The sequence below is a fragment of the Equus caballus genome, chromosome 16 (genome assembly GCF_041296265.1).
Source record: "Equus caballus isolate H_3958 breed thoroughbred chromosome 16, TB-T2T, whole genome shotgun sequence".
Taxonomy (NCBI): domain Eukaryota; kingdom Metazoa; phylum Chordata; class Mammalia; order Perissodactyla; family Equidae; genus Equus; species Equus caballus.
Genome location: NC_091699.1, coordinates 54957472 through 54972754, shown reverse-complemented (window position 1 = coordinate 54972754; position 15283 = coordinate 54957472). Strand labels below are relative to the sequence as shown.

Below are 15283 nucleotides of genomic sequence, written 5' to 3'. Positions count from 1 at the left end.
AAAGGGCGCAGTCCCCTGGGCTGGGAACCTGACAATGTGGCTGGCAGCTGCGCCTCCTGGTGGCCATTGCATGACAGCGCTGGTCCTAGGAGACGAAAACTTCCTCACCCTGAATATAGACAGGAGCCCAGAGCAGGGAAAGTGCCTGCCTAGGGGCATACAGCCTGGCTAGGGGTAGAAGCTGCACAGAAGGCAGCCCTCCCAGACCCCAAGATGGCGCTGCAACTGCTATTTTGGTTTTTCCAAGGTCTTTCCTCGACCCCTGATTGCATTCCAGTGTCTGGGGATTAGTGCTGAAGACTATTGGAGCCCTGTTGACCTTTTTGGACAAGGGGACCTGAATTTCAATCCACCCACACCCCCTACTCCATTATGCCAGGCCCATATTACACCATCTCAGAAAATGGACCCATAACAGAATTTTCACACAAATACAAACACACAAGTTAATAAGCACCTTAGATTTATTCTCCTCACACTGCTGAAGCCACCTCATTCAATTTATATATACATAGTATATAAATGGCTATACAACATTCTTTACATACATTAACACAAGTTTAGGCTTTACTACTGTGTGAAAGTTTATTAAAACGTACCCATCATTTACTCAAAATAGATCTTTGTTATTACATGAAACAGTAAGACGCTTGTATAACACAGACAGCAAGCATTCAGAATGAATACATGAGGGAAATGGTTTTGCCCTGGCTAAAGCAGCCTCAATCTTTTATGCTCTTAGCAGAAAAGTCCATTAAACAAAATAGAATCCTGTGGATCAAGTCATATGAATAATTCATTAAATATCACTTCTGAAGCAACCCCTGAATGTTACAAGGGTTAAAGAAGGTCATATGTACCAAGCATAGGTTAGAGGAACAGAATGGATTTGGTTTTACCCTAAATAAAAGGCGCCTGTGGGTAACTGCTCTGCCATGGGTACACACAGGCAGATGTTTCCATATCCGGCCATTCCCAGATTTTACTGACAAGCCCTTTTCCACAGGTTCCCTGCCAAAGACGTTTCCCCAGCAACAGAAGTTTGACATCACTGCTCCCAGATGGGAGAATCAGAGCTCTCCTCATTTAGGTCAGGGAGGCACTGCGAGGTTTGGTCCAACCAGCAAAATGGGCCTTGCCGGTCCTGGAGGACCCAACACCAACGGTACCAGGGGCTCTGTGCTGGGAAGGCAGGAGGCAGGTCCAGGGGAAGAAGGGAGGCCACTATCTTTCTGGGGTGAAAGAATGAGGCCATTTACGCTGCAGCATCGTAAAATGCCCTCTTTTGTAAAGGCCAGATGACATGGCTGTGCTGTGCTGCCTGAAGCATACAGAAAACCCTCCACAGACTGGGTGAACTCCAAGCCTTTCTCCTCCTGCACATGAACACGGGATTCATCCAGTATTCCCCTCCAATTCCACTCTTATCCTCACGACAGCATGCCAGGGGAGCAGGTTGATGTCATCACCATTTCGCAGATGAGAACACTGGTGCTGACGGGCAGTGACTTGTTCACTGTGGCGCAGGACCAAGAGGAAGAGCCGAGGCGATCTCCAGGCCTTCTGGCCAGCTGACCGCTGCGCTCCCTCCCTTGCCTCACCTCCCAAGCGTGCATCCACTCTCTTCCTCCACCATTACTAACACACCGTGCACAGGTAAAGCGTGCCTGTACCTGGGCAGGATTCCATGTAGGAATATTTGGACTGTGAGCAATGTCAGAGCAGGGGTTTGCCACGTACCTCTGGTCACCATAAACACTGCCATCCCTGCCGGTCCTCACCTGCGCTGCACCGTGCAAGCAGCAGGTTGTCCTAGGGCTACCTGTCCTGCATGTTACAAGGAGCGGTCGACTCCTTGAGGGAACAGCAAACGGCAGCCCTGGATGAAGATGTAGAATGCAGCCCCCACAGGCCCAGGGGCAGCTGCTGTCTTCCAGCAGACAGAGCGCCCCCAGCCCTGCTCCCCACCTATACCCTGCTTCCCACACCCCAAACAGCCAGCCTTACTGGCTGTTGTCTTCGATTCTGAGCAGTGCCAACCATCGAAGTGCTACTCCCCCGCTCTGAGCCCCGACCCCCAGGTGTGTGCTGGAGCTCCTAGGGGTTGCACAGGGGAGGGGATGGGCCTCAGTGCAAGCTGCTCCCTCTCTGAAGCTCCTGTATCCATCCTATCGATTACAATTAAAGGGGGCTTTCCCATCCCTCTAGAGATCCCCAACTTCAGCCTCTGTCCTCAGGACTAGAGTGTGTGGGGCAGAGTTGGAAAGAGGCAGGGGAGACCTGGAGAACGGAGGCACCTAGGAAAAGAACCATGAGCTCAAGGTGAGGTCGATAGAAATGATGATTAAATGTCTTAACTTCAGCTCTCCTCCCAACACCCATTTCCTCACTCCTTAAAGAACTTTAAAATGTTGGGTCTTGATTCACAGATAACAGGGATGCAAGACTGAAAAACAAAACTGGGAGCCTGTGGTCACATTCCTCCCACTGCGGGCAGTGAGGCCTCTAGTACCAAGAGGGAATATCACCCCAAATATACCCCAAGTGTCTCCACCAAAGAAAAAAACCCAGAAATGATCCTCGTCACAGTAAGGCTAGCCTGGGGGAAAGAAAATCAGTCTCTGTGTTTCCTTCACTAGCATACTTGGAGAAGGCGAAACCCTGCACTGAGCCCCATTCCCGCCCGGACGCAGCAGATGGGACATAACACACTCTGAGGCTCAAGATCTTGAAGCATCTGATACCAGAAGGCACTTTTAAGGTTTTGTTGTCAATGTTATTTCATCTATTCCTGTGATCTGTCCCTGTGAGGTCTGTTGGGCAGGTAATATTTAACCACTGGGAAACACAGGATCTAGAACAGCCCTGAGTCTGTGGTGGGGTGAGGATAACTCCTGCAGTGAGCAGCCAGCTTCCTGGCGTCAAGGATGACATAGGGCGCTACAACACACCGGGCCTGAACCAAGTCAAGCCTGAGCCTGGGATTTCCCTTGGATGAAATCTCCAGAACTTCTTTCCTATCATTAGTATCTTCCTCCAGTGAGCAGAGACTTCTTTTAGCTGGATTTCAGTTAAACAATATTTATGTGGACCTTATCGGTACTGTTTGTCTAGAACATCTTTTTCCTTTTGTTTGCAAAAGTAAATCTCAAATCCATGGAGATGTTAATTGATTAAGACCACATTTAACCAGGTGTGGATAACATCTCCACCAGTGCAGGAAGCATTCACCAGGAGGGACTTCTCTTCAAGAATTGTTCTCTACTACTCACCGACTGCAGACCCCAGGCTCAGATCCCCAGAGCATCTGGGGTACAGGGCTACACAGCAACGCCAATAACACATGGGCTCGAAAAGAAAACAATACATCTGTAAGCTGTTCTTACCAACTTTTAAAGCCTTTTTTTTTTGTGTGCTTCTAACATAACAGGATTTCTCTCCCGTTCTTGGCTTCCCAAGGTATCTTACCATCTCTTCAAACTTATCTCCCAGAAAGCCTGAAAATTCACCTGCCGGGTGTGCAGAAAATTACGCAGATGCAAAACTGATGGAGAGACAATTTGAAGTTTACATCTGAGGATACTGCCAATATAACTTTCATATCCACATATTTTGTTTGATTAAAAATAGAAAATTCTATTATAAGAAAATAAAATTACCATGGCAACATTTTCCCAGCACAGTTCCCAGTCACATCGATTTGTTTTTTTTAAAGTGTTACCAAGGTGGCTCAGGCACAACACACAGCCAGGAATCACCAAGTACAACTGAGTCCCCAAAACATTCTTGCTTTCCCCATTATTCAATAACTCTTGCAATGACTTTCAACTTTTAACAACTATCAAAACAGGATTTTTTTAATTTACCAAGACCACATAATTGAACCCAAAGTATTCCATGCAATTGTGGTTGAGCTATTCAGACTCCAGACTTCTATTAAGAACATTGCAAAGGGGCAAACTCCTCCAATGGCTTCCTGAATGGTACAGGACAACCCAGGCTGAAATTTTGGGACACCAAGGGATCTTATTCTTATTCAGATCCACATTTTGGAAAACTATGATTAGTCAATATTTTGACAATGAGAGAAAGAAAAGTAACTTTTCAGAGCAGAGGGTTAATTATATTTTTATAAAGCTTTAAAAAAGTTAATAGCTATTTAACTCTTGTTCATAACAAATGAGGCCCTTGCTCTAATTAAGATGACCGAGAAAGGTGTAGAGGAGTAATTAATTTGTGAGGTCCTCTGGGAACGAGTACCCAGGGTCAGGTATTCATCATCATTAAAATGACAGGCACTCAGCTGCCACATACAGGCTGATGACAGGAGCTTCTCTCACCTGCGTCTGCAAAGTGCCACTGTGTGAATCCCTGTGATTCACCTACTCCAGTTTGTGGCCCACTGCAAGAAATTCTAAAATCCTCATGTCTGCTTATGCTTCTAAGCTTATGATCTAGTAGCATTGATTACTCAATTAATTTCTTAAATATTCAGATATACCCTGCAAATAAATACAAACATTTCTGTACCCACACAATCCCACCACCATAAAAGGTTATATGTAAATTAAATAAACTCAGCTTTCTTAACCATTTTCTCAGCTTAAGTTTGTCCTTATCCTAAATGAAGCTAAGTTCAATTTATATCCAAAATATATTTGAATATTCTAAAGGTATCATATTGGACCTAAGTTATCAAAAAATGTAAACAAAATTTATCTAGTATTTATGAACCATATTTTTAAATTTTTAATTCATCCTGTGTTGACCTTCTAAAAAAAAAACTAACCAAGTCACATTTAGACTGAAAAGCTGATCTGGATTTTAAAGTGGTTCCTCAGACACAACTGCCAATGACTAAAACTAGTGCTATTGAACCTAGTGGTTTATTGCATCATTCACCCTAAAAGACCAAAATAATTCCATTCTGGTTTTCCAGTAACACTCCTTCCAAATGAGGCCCCAGATTCTGCCAACCTAAGTAAACGAGCTGAATTGGAGACTCTGCAGTGACGCTCAGCATAAAACCAGGACTGGGTAGCAAGCAACCTCATGCCTTCAGCTGCACCTGTTAAAAATCCCCAGTTCTCATTAATCAGTTCTTTTGGTTCAAGGGAACTTCAAGGATGGAAACTTGAGGTCAAGTTGAGAAGTAAACAGGGAAGCACAGATGACCCTCAGAAGAAAATCACAGGATCCATTCATGTCACGACGTTCACACTCCACAGTCAGACTGCTTCTCCTGAAGCTGCCTTGTCAGTATCTGATAGGAAGACAGAAAAGCCACTCCTATGTGGAAAAGGATTTGCCAGAGGTTCCTCAGCCCATGCAGGTACATATTGCCCAGGCAAATAAAGAGCAGCATCAGCACCACCTTCACAGTCCTCGCTGGACTGTAGAACAGGTACAAATAACACTGAAACGACAGCATAAGAGGAAGTCCAATCAGAGATAACAAAATGGCCACAACGTCAGATGCAATGTTCACTTCTTGCACCTGCCCTGCCCAGTGTCATTTCACACACATTAGCTTATTAAACTGAATTCATTACAATGAAGCTTGGATTCACTGGATAAGTTGCTATTAATCATTGGATGAGAGTAGAGATTTGGAAACGTGGAAGAGATGTCACAGGAGGAATTAGAACATGGCACTCTTGAAAGAATTTAAGAAATATAGACAGAAATGCCCAGGCTGAGGACTGTAGAGAAACAAGAGATGCGGATAAGGGGCAGACAGCCAGGCCAGGATACCCTAACCAGATTGCCTGGCCTCCAAATGTCTTTTTTCCCTTAAGGGGAGTCATGACAGGTGAGGAAGATGGTGAGAGAAGCTGTGCTTTTACTATTTTAGTTTTTCCTGAGTTACCACTACATAGGGGACCACTATTCCCTAGACATCCTCCTTATTCTGTCTTCAAAAGCATCTGAGATGGGAAAAGCTCTCACAGCAGAGAGCGTGGTACAGCAGGGAGGGTGGTACACAGAAAAGAGGCCGTTCTTGTTCTGCGAAAGGTGGAAATAGCTTTTTGGTTCAATAGTAAAAAAAAAAAAAAAAGCACATTCTCAAAACACAGAGCAATCCAACAAAGGCTCCAGCTACAGGGGAAGGAGAGTGCTCCTCACTGAAAGAGCTATCCATCGGAGAAAGAAGGCAGTTGATGGGACAAAGGTGAAACTGCAGGATCCCTGCAGCCCTGAAACATAGGCTCCAGGAAACGCCCACTGGCAACACCCAAGGTTTTGGAGATTTGTTTTCTAAAAAATGAGTGCATTTTCAATCTTGCATTGAAAATTTCTTTTGCACGATTATGTAATTCTTAAAAATAGACCATTCGAGAATGTATGTGGAAAAGAGAGGAAGTGCCCTAAGAACAGAAATTTTAATTTAAAAAAAGAAGCTTAAGCATGCAGAGAAAGTACTAAAATCCTAGCCCACGTGGAGGATGAAGAAAGAGAATTAGCGTCAGGTTTTTACTAGAATTAACCCTGCCCATAGGGGATTCAAAAGCTCTTTTTTACTCCATCCTTTAAGTATGCAGCTTATTTGAAAATAACTAAATAATAATCAATGCCCTCTAGTTAATGTTATAATTTTTGTTTCATTTCCTGAGGACAGATTTGAGTCAGTTTTAATTACCATTAAAAAAAAAATTTTTTTTACCTAGTCCTGCATTTTAAAAGACACATATCCCGAGACGGTACTTCTGCAGAAGGACATTTCCGTACCTGGACTGCCCTGACAATAAGCACGAGGCAAGACCCTGCTCACATCAATCCTCATAGCATGTCATACCCCGCTTTTTGGGAGTCAAGTCCGAATTCCTGGTTTCTGTTCTGCCGTTGTTCAAAGCCCTGTGGCCTGGGGGCAAGTGGCTTTCCTTTACTGAGCCCAAAGTTCTTTCTGTGTAAAACGAGAGGATGCAGCAGGACAAGTCTAGGGACCTCCCACTAAGGGCTTGGTATTGTCCACGCTTTGAACCAAAGCGTTGGTTCAAAAATAAGATCTAGAAACTTGTCAATAGAAGCAGAACAAAATAAGGCCATGGGTTTAACCTACTCATCAAAATAGGAACATTTCACCCACCTGAAAAATGCAGGCTATAAAAGGAATAAAAAAAGCCAGAATATTTCCAATTTCCTCGTGGGCAACCTAAAACAAACATGAGGAAAACAAGAAAAGGAATACTTAGATGAAAACACCATGACATGAAGCACTTGATTCCTCATTCGGTCTGGTTTGGTCAGCAGTACACAATCCCTGGCTGAGTGAGACACAAGTCCCTGTTTATGTACCAGATCAGGGGTGGACACAACCGTTTTCAATGGCCTGGACATGCCATGTGCACTCCTCTCCCTGTGTATCCATGCTAAGCCCTCAACCTGGAATGCCCCCACCAACCCTGCCACTTCTCAAAATTCTACTCAGCAGTCAACACTAAGCTTTCCTTAATTCCTCCCACCTCCAGGTATGGCTACCTCCTTAGGGATGTCACCACACTCCGCTTTCTGCTCCCAAAGCAGGGACTATGTCTTAACCATCTTGTTGGCCAGGCACCTGTTCCAGTGCATAGAGACACTTGGTAAGTATCTGGTTCTGAGAAATCCTAAACAACAAGAGTGGGAACCACACCACACAGTGGCCACAGACAGGCTGTGGTAACAAGTGGTCACCCTCTTACAGCACAGGCCTGCTGCCATTCTCCAAACAGGCTAGTCTATGTTAGTCTCCTGAGATTCAACAGCAGCCATGCTTCAGACTGTAGCCATCACACACACGGGGGTGAGCATTATGGCTCTATTTTTAAAAATAACATCCATCTGTTTATGCTCATAATGGTTCTACACTTGTTAAAAGTGTTTGAAATACTTAAAAACTAAAATATTTAAAAAGCATTGAAATAATTGCTTTGAGATGAGCAGGCTGGTAAATCAACTTCCTAGTGATACAACTTTTTGACAAAGACACAGGGACAGTGGCATCTGCATGATATAAATCAGACCATGAAACAACTTTCCCAGGGAAAAAAACAGCCTGAACCTTCAAGTCTGAGAATCTAATTTTTGCCCTGGGTGAGCAATCCAGTCCCTGGAGGGACTCCTGGGGTCCCAAGGGTCGTGGGTGGTCTGACGTCCTTGCAGCAACTTGTCTGTTTCTCACCAATATCCCAGCTGGCCCCTCTGGCTTCTTAGGACAACAGATATAAAAGACCAAGTTTTATATTTGTTCAACTTACTACAAAGAATAAAATTAGAAATAAAAATTTTATTTAAATTTTTTAAATTTTAGAGCTTTAGTCCATAATAACCTTATAAACAAAATATATTCCCATCAGTTTCTTCTATCATGTGTCCTTCCACTTAAACTGTAAAGAAAAGGTCACCTGTAAAGAATGTTCTGCGAGGTGAATTCCACGAATGAGATTCAGAGCAGCACACATGATGTTGAGAACAAGGGAGAGGACACCCAGGGCCGTCACAGGTTCCATTCGGAAATTAGGAGCTTCACAATGAAAATAACAAACACAAGGGTCTAGTGAAAATCATTTCTATATGAAATAAAAATAAACAAAGACATTAACTAGATCTCCACTAATGAGAGGTTCATTATGCTAAACACACAATTTTAAGCATATTAATTTAAAAAGCAGCTGTAGTTAGAGGAGAAAAGGGCAAAAAATGAAGGACAGGATGGATCTGGGAATCCAAGGGAGAGGCACGCCTCTGAGCAAGCACAGGTTTTTCAAGTGCTTAATTTCCTTTCTGTTTAAAGTGGTGGTTCTCAGTCAGGAGTGATAGGGCCCCTCCACGGATATTTGGCAATGTCTAGAGATATTTTGGGCTGCTACAACTGGGACAGGGTGCTCCTGGCTTCTAGTGGGTAGAGCCCATGAATGCTTCTAAAAATCCTACAATGCACAAGACAGGTCCCACAACAAAGAATTATCCAGTACAAAATGTCAATGGGACTTAGGCTGAAAAATCATGAGTTAAAGCAATTTATAGCTTTATTTGTAAATTGGTTGTCAAATTCTGAAAGCATTTCTATTATACACCTCAACCTTCAGCTTGTAAAACGCTCCACTCTTTCTCTGACAAGGACAATATTAAGTATCACGTGTGCTTCTAGAGTAATTCACAGTAAATGCAATTTTTTAAGTTATAAAATAACTGAGAAGAGGAGGGAAATATTGATTATTTAAGCTGCAAGCTGTTTCTGGGACTCTCATTAGAACAAATGATCATTCTCTCTTTAAAGATAACTACTGAAATTGATTCTGGTTCACACAATTAAATGGTAATACTACCCATTCTTTTGATATGCTCTTTTTAAATCATCCTCTCCTGTCCTTACATTTCACATACACACACATGCGCACACACAAATATCTAGCTGCAACCCAACTGAAGCCTACTGTTAGTGTGTTAGTGTTTCCACCGAGTAATTCAAAGCTCCTGTTAGAACAGAACATGCTACCTGTAAAGATTCTAGCCTCAGGACAATAGGGTGAGTCAAACCACAGTAAAATGTCCTAGAAAGATAGGCAAGTTGACACTTTCTGGATTTGCTTCTCTCGTCTAAGAGGTTAAAACACAAAACATATATTAAAAAGTTACCCCATCTTCAGATATGGCAAAGGAGAAGCTTGTGGTTCAACTACCCAGTCTTCCTTCCACAAAAATTAAACTCATTCCCAATATAAATTACAAAATTTATTGAGTGGCATGGGAGCCAATCCAGGAATTTATTGGTTGAAACAGATTAAATCAAAACACAAAGTTTAAGCCAAAAACTTGAACATTTTTAATACATCACTTTTAAAATTCAAGCAATGAGTTTAGTATAAAAGTTAAAATAATTAGACTGTTATAGTGTAGACAGCTCTATCTTTCAGAAAAGGTTTCAGCTCTGACACCACTACAGAATTCTTAGAATGTAAATATCCACTTCAGTTAAAAATTGATTTAATTGTGTGTAATTGCAAACAAGGAACGCAAAAAGTCACGCTTCATTACATGCTAGGCATTGAGTGGCTAATGGTGTTAATGCAAGACTAAGTCATGGAAGGCAGGGCACTGTGATCATGTTCATTAACACCTCATTCTTCAGATAACGACTCCACAGGATAAGGAAATCCACAGGGATAGAGGGATGTCCCCAGGTCTCACGAGAACCAAACAGTGAGAGCACTAGAAGCCCTGGCTCTGGCCCCTGCCCATTTTCATCCTCATAGCCCTCCCCTCCATCCATCAAGGAGGGCAAGGGTTTCTCAACAAATGGAGATATGCAATGTTTCACTGTGATAAGATGAGGTAAGGATTCATTGTCAAAGGAAAACAAATTATATTAGAGATTTATAGGAGGTAGAGAGAGAGAATATATAATCTGTACAGTTCAATAAATTACTTCCAGCAAAAGAGAATGAAATCTCCTTTACAACATTTAAACTTGTAGACTTCACCGTGGTTAAGAAAACAACCCGCTAAGGGACTCTTCTCCTGAATGTCATCTCCCCTCAGATCAACTCACAATAGTCAAGTTTTTTCTAACTGCCACCTGGAAACAAGATCAGTCCATATTTTTCCCCACATACTTTATACACCCCTTCTAACCACCTTCCTTCCTAGTAAACACCTTCCTAGTAAAAAAAATCAGTGTCCATTTGAAATATGTAACATCACCTCATCAACGTCAGAAAACAGCAGGCCACGTACCAGGCTCCAAGTGCATCTGTGTGTGACCATTCATCACTCCATTTGCCACATCTGTGTCCTCCAGAGTGAGAACCACCGGAGGCTGGAAGTCGAGCTCCTCCTGAATTTTTTGTAAGCTGCTCTCCATCTGAGTGGAATTTACGTAGTTAAAATGCCACTTCGCTTTCTGAATGATGCTGTCTGCAAAAAGAGAGCAAACCAAGGCGAGCATTTTCATCACAAAGGATGTGATAATATGTACAAAATGAAGTTTACGTTTCTAAGCAAGCTAATAAGTCAACCAGATTCTGAAGAGTGTCAAGACATACACAGAAGTCAAATAATTACTACATATCGTTACTAGTCTCATCAATCTCTTCAAAACAGGATAATTAAAATGTGATAGCCTGTCTACAGAGAAGGCAAAGATGCCTTCCAGAACCTCAGTGAGGAGGGAGTCAGGGGACAGGGGCTTGAGCCTTAGCTCAGCCACTACTGATAATACAATCCTGGACAACTCACAGAATATTTATAAGCTTGAAAAATAGGGATATTTATTCTTGACCTGATTATCTTAAGAAAAGGTGTGTGAGAAAAAATTACAAATGAATGTGAAAATGTTGTACAAACTAGGATTATACATTTGAAAGGTACTGGTTTTACTTCTTTCATTTGTTAGCATTAATTCATTATCAAGTTCTAATAAGCGTGTGAAGTGACGTTTCATACATATCGGCAAAGCAAAATCCCGTATAATTCTAACATCAGTGCGCTTTTACTCATATTCTACGCTCAGTCAATCATGAGCAAACTCAATGCTAGGGAAGGCTCTCCTGTCAGATCAAGCACACCGCCTTACAAGGAAGGAACACGCAGAGAGGAGGGCAGAGACGAACACAGGCCCACCAGCTGCAAATCACGGACAGCCCAGGGAGGCACAGCTGTGATCTGCTGGGGACACCATGCCCTCTTTGTAGGAAAAAGTGTGGCTGAGAGCAGCAGTTGGACAAGGGCCTCCCAGGGAGACTCAGGGGCAGAACTCAGATACACACAACTCTCTCTGTCAGGTCTACCAGGCTGCGGCCTGCATACCAGGGAGATCCCCAGCACCTTTGACTGACATCAAAAGAGGGTGCTGGCCCATCTCTGATGAGCTGGTCAGTAGACCACACAAGGGAATGTGAGGGCTGTGGCAGGAATTGCCAGAAAGCATAAGCGGCAACACTTCCAGGGGCTGGCCCTGCACCTGACCTTTAGCACCAAATGCTGCCAGCCCCTTGTTCAAGAGCATCACAGAGACAGTGGCTATTTACATAGAGACCACCGAGCGTCCCAGCTCCCACCTCTACTCCCGTTCTCCCAAGAGCTCGAAATGACTTGAATCACGCCTGACTAAAACAGTGCATTCACTATAATTATCATGCTGGGCCAAAGCCCCCAAGCCTCTACAAGCCCTCTCTGGCAGCTTCTAGAAAAGCATCCTCTTCCAGAGCAGCACTTTGCAAACCTCTGAATGAAGGACCAGCTTTTTCTTATTTCCAAACTGTTGCTGACTGATACAGTAAACAAATGTACAATGTGATACAGCACAATAAACAATACTGCAGGAATGTCAAATTACCAGGAGAACTTCTCATCACTTCTCACTTTCTGTACTTACCTCCTGATGGAGGAACAAGCTCGCATACCACCCTGTGAGTAGCACTGCTCTAGAGCAGGGGTCGGCAAAATTTTCTTCAAGTGCCAGAGAGTAAATATTTCAGGCTGACAGGCCCCATATGGTCTCTGTCACAACCACTCAGCTCTGCTGGTGAAGAGCAAAAGCAGCCACACAACTCGTGAAAGAATCAGCATGGCTGTGTTCCACTTTATTTACAAAAACAGGCGGCAGGCCCTTGGGCCGCAGTTTGCTAACCCCTGCTTGAGGGCTGCGGTGAAGGATCTACAAAGGCTTCACCGTTCCTCCACCCTCCCTCAGCTCTGGAGAGGTGAAAAGCCAGAGGGTGAAACCTCGAAGCTTTCCAGACCACTTCAATTGCTGTGAAATCTCATGGTACAAGGCTGTTCCCCGGTGACATGTTATTGCACCTCCAATGGTCTTCCCTGATGGTCAAAGCCAAATCTAAACTGTAAATTCTACACATACAATGACCGTAAAAGAGAACAATAAATACAAAAGAGGGTTACAAACCAAATTCAAGAAAGGCATATGGCCTGGAGGCCAGGCCGATGCAGGTGATGTCATAGGAAGCTGTGAATTCCCACCACAAGGTCTCCAGAAAGCAGAAGGCCATGGCTGCTGGACACTGGCGGGAACAGATAGCCATGCAGGCCACATCCCCCAAGGAAGAAAAACTGAAACAAAAGGGTGACATCTACATTACCAGGGAACAAACCTGTCTATTCCCATTCCACACCCAGACACACCTTGCCTCACCTCTGTACCTGCTTGGCCTTGAACAGTCCTGGAGCTGTTTGTTGCATATATATTGTCTCTTCGGCTAGACCTACCTGGGACTGTGCATTTCTTATACTTGCTCTAAAATGTATAGCAGTATTTGCCACTAACAGTGTGTGATCACTCTTACTTATTCATGCATGAGGGATGCATGTTCCATTAGGGGGAAGCAGCCTCAAGCTTCTCTGCATCTATTGAGGAAAACGTTTTTCTTCTTTAATCTACATCAATATATTTTCTAACGTTAAATCATCCTGGCATCCCGAAATAAAACCTCCTTGGTTGTGAGTTTCTATATATTCATGTACATGCGACTGCTGGATTTAGTTTGCTAATGTTTTATTTAGTACTTTTGTGGCTATGCAAAGGAAGACTGGCCTATAACTTTCCTTTCTTGTACTGTCTTCATCCGGTTGTGGTAGTTACTGGTTGAGTAGTTACGGTAGTAACCGTAGTTACTCTGGTCTCATAAAATAAATGCAGGGTTTTCTTCTTTTTCTGCTCCTTTTCAGACTATCATGCTATCATTTTAAGTCCTGGGCACTTTCGTTCTCCTGTCTGTGGTGTCTACTGACTCCCACTCATTGTGGAGTATCTCCTCTAGTGTTTTGTCATTTTTTTGCTGAGAGCTCACCACTGTGGAGCTTCTTTTTTTCTCAGTAAGAATCCCTGAAGGCCTGAGTTGTGGCATACTTCTTCCAGAGTGGTCCTGCATCTGCTTTGGCCAGCTACTCCAGGAGTGTCATCAGTCTGGAACCAATACTGATACCTGAACAGTGGCTTGGGAATTCCTAGACTATAGGGAGTACAAACCCAAACTCCAACCCTACACGAGGCACAGGGCAGGGTGTCAATTTCTTAGATAAGATTTTATTTTTCCTTCCCATCCAAAGTCAAGTAGAGATGAGTTACCCCTCTATTCGTGGACAGACTATTTCTCACCTATCATCATTCCACTAGGGGTGAGGCCTGACAAGAATCCTTCCTTTATATGGGTCTTGTTCCGACACCACACCCTACCTAAGTCCAAAGGCCTCTCCCTTCAAGCCCTGGGTTTACTATGATTGATGACCCAGGAGCGTCAGTGTCGGCTCACACACTTACTACCTGATATTCTGTTCCCCCTTCATTTCTGGCACCTTGCAATTTCTTTCTTTCAAGCTCAGCAACACATTTCAAATCATTTTTTATATATTTACCCATATTTCTGGGTGTTTCTGGCAAGAGGGTTTTTAGGTTATATTGATCTACCATCTTTTTGTAATTAGAAGTTTCTATATAAAAACTTTTACAATTTTTTTAAAAGGGCAAATAAAATAAAATAATGACTTCCTCCTTATATAAGGAATTTCCCAGAAGGCTCCAAAAGATGGGCCTCCTCTAGGATGGGGGTGTTTCTATTTGAAAGAGGATCCCTATTTGTGGCTTGAACTGTGTCCTCTAGAAAGATCTCCCAGTACCTGTGAATATGACCTTGTTTGGAAACCGTCTTTGCAGATGTAATTGAGAAAAAGTGAGGTCAGAATGGATCAGGGTGGGCCTTCATCCATGACTGATGTGAAATTTGGCCACAGAGACAGAGAGAAAAAGGCCATGGAACCAAGGAGCAGAGACTGGAGTAATGCTTCTACAAGCCATGGAATGACAAGGACTGTCGGCACCCACCAGAAGGTAGTAGAGAGGCACGGGAAGGATCCTTCCTCAGAGCCCCAGAGGGAGCATGGCCCTACGACACCTTGACTTCAGACTTCTGGCCTTCAGAAATGGGAGAGAAAAAACTTCTGCTGTCTTAGGGCAGCCTGTGGTAATTTGCTATGGGAGCCCTAGAAAAATAATTCAACAACTTAATGATAAGGTAAGCTATGGTACTGATCACCTGTAAGAAAAAAAAGCCTCAGTTTCCTCTGTGAAAATAATGGTGAATATTTAATTCAAAATACAAATGAGTAGAACATTTTATATTCCACTTTTCAAAAAAAATACTGAAGCACCCCGACTTTCATTTGAAGTCACAGACTTTTTCTTTCTTTACAGAGAAAAGATTCCCTATTTGAGGCACAGCACACGGTTTGCATAGAGGTTTAGATAATCACAGCATAACAAGCAGGGGTCATCATGGAAGGTGGTTTC

At 43.2% G+C, this 15283-nt stretch overlaps 1 protein-coding gene across 3 annotated transcripts in view; it reads right to left on the bottom strand.

Moving 5' to 3' along the window:
• Positions 1-446: 446 nt before the first annotated feature.
• Positions 447-15283, bottom strand: part of SEC22C (SEC22 homolog C, vesicle trafficking protein) — a 48985-nt gene continuing 34148 nt past the window's right edge. For all 3 annotated transcript variants that reach the window (XM_070237917.1, XM_070237916.1, XM_001501563.5), the window contains exons 3-7: positions 12887-13050; positions 10717-10896; positions 8385-8503; positions 7088-7153; positions 447-5416 (exon numbers count right to left, since the gene is read on the bottom strand). In XM_070237917.1, coding sequence (XP_070094018.1) covers positions 5216-5416; positions 7088-7153; positions 8385-8503; positions 10717-10896; positions 12887-13050 — 730 coding nt within the window. In that variant the 3' untranslated portion in view covers positions 447-5215. The remainder of the gene's footprint in view (positions 5417-7087; positions 7154-8384; positions 8504-10716; positions 10897-12886; positions 13051-15283) is intronic.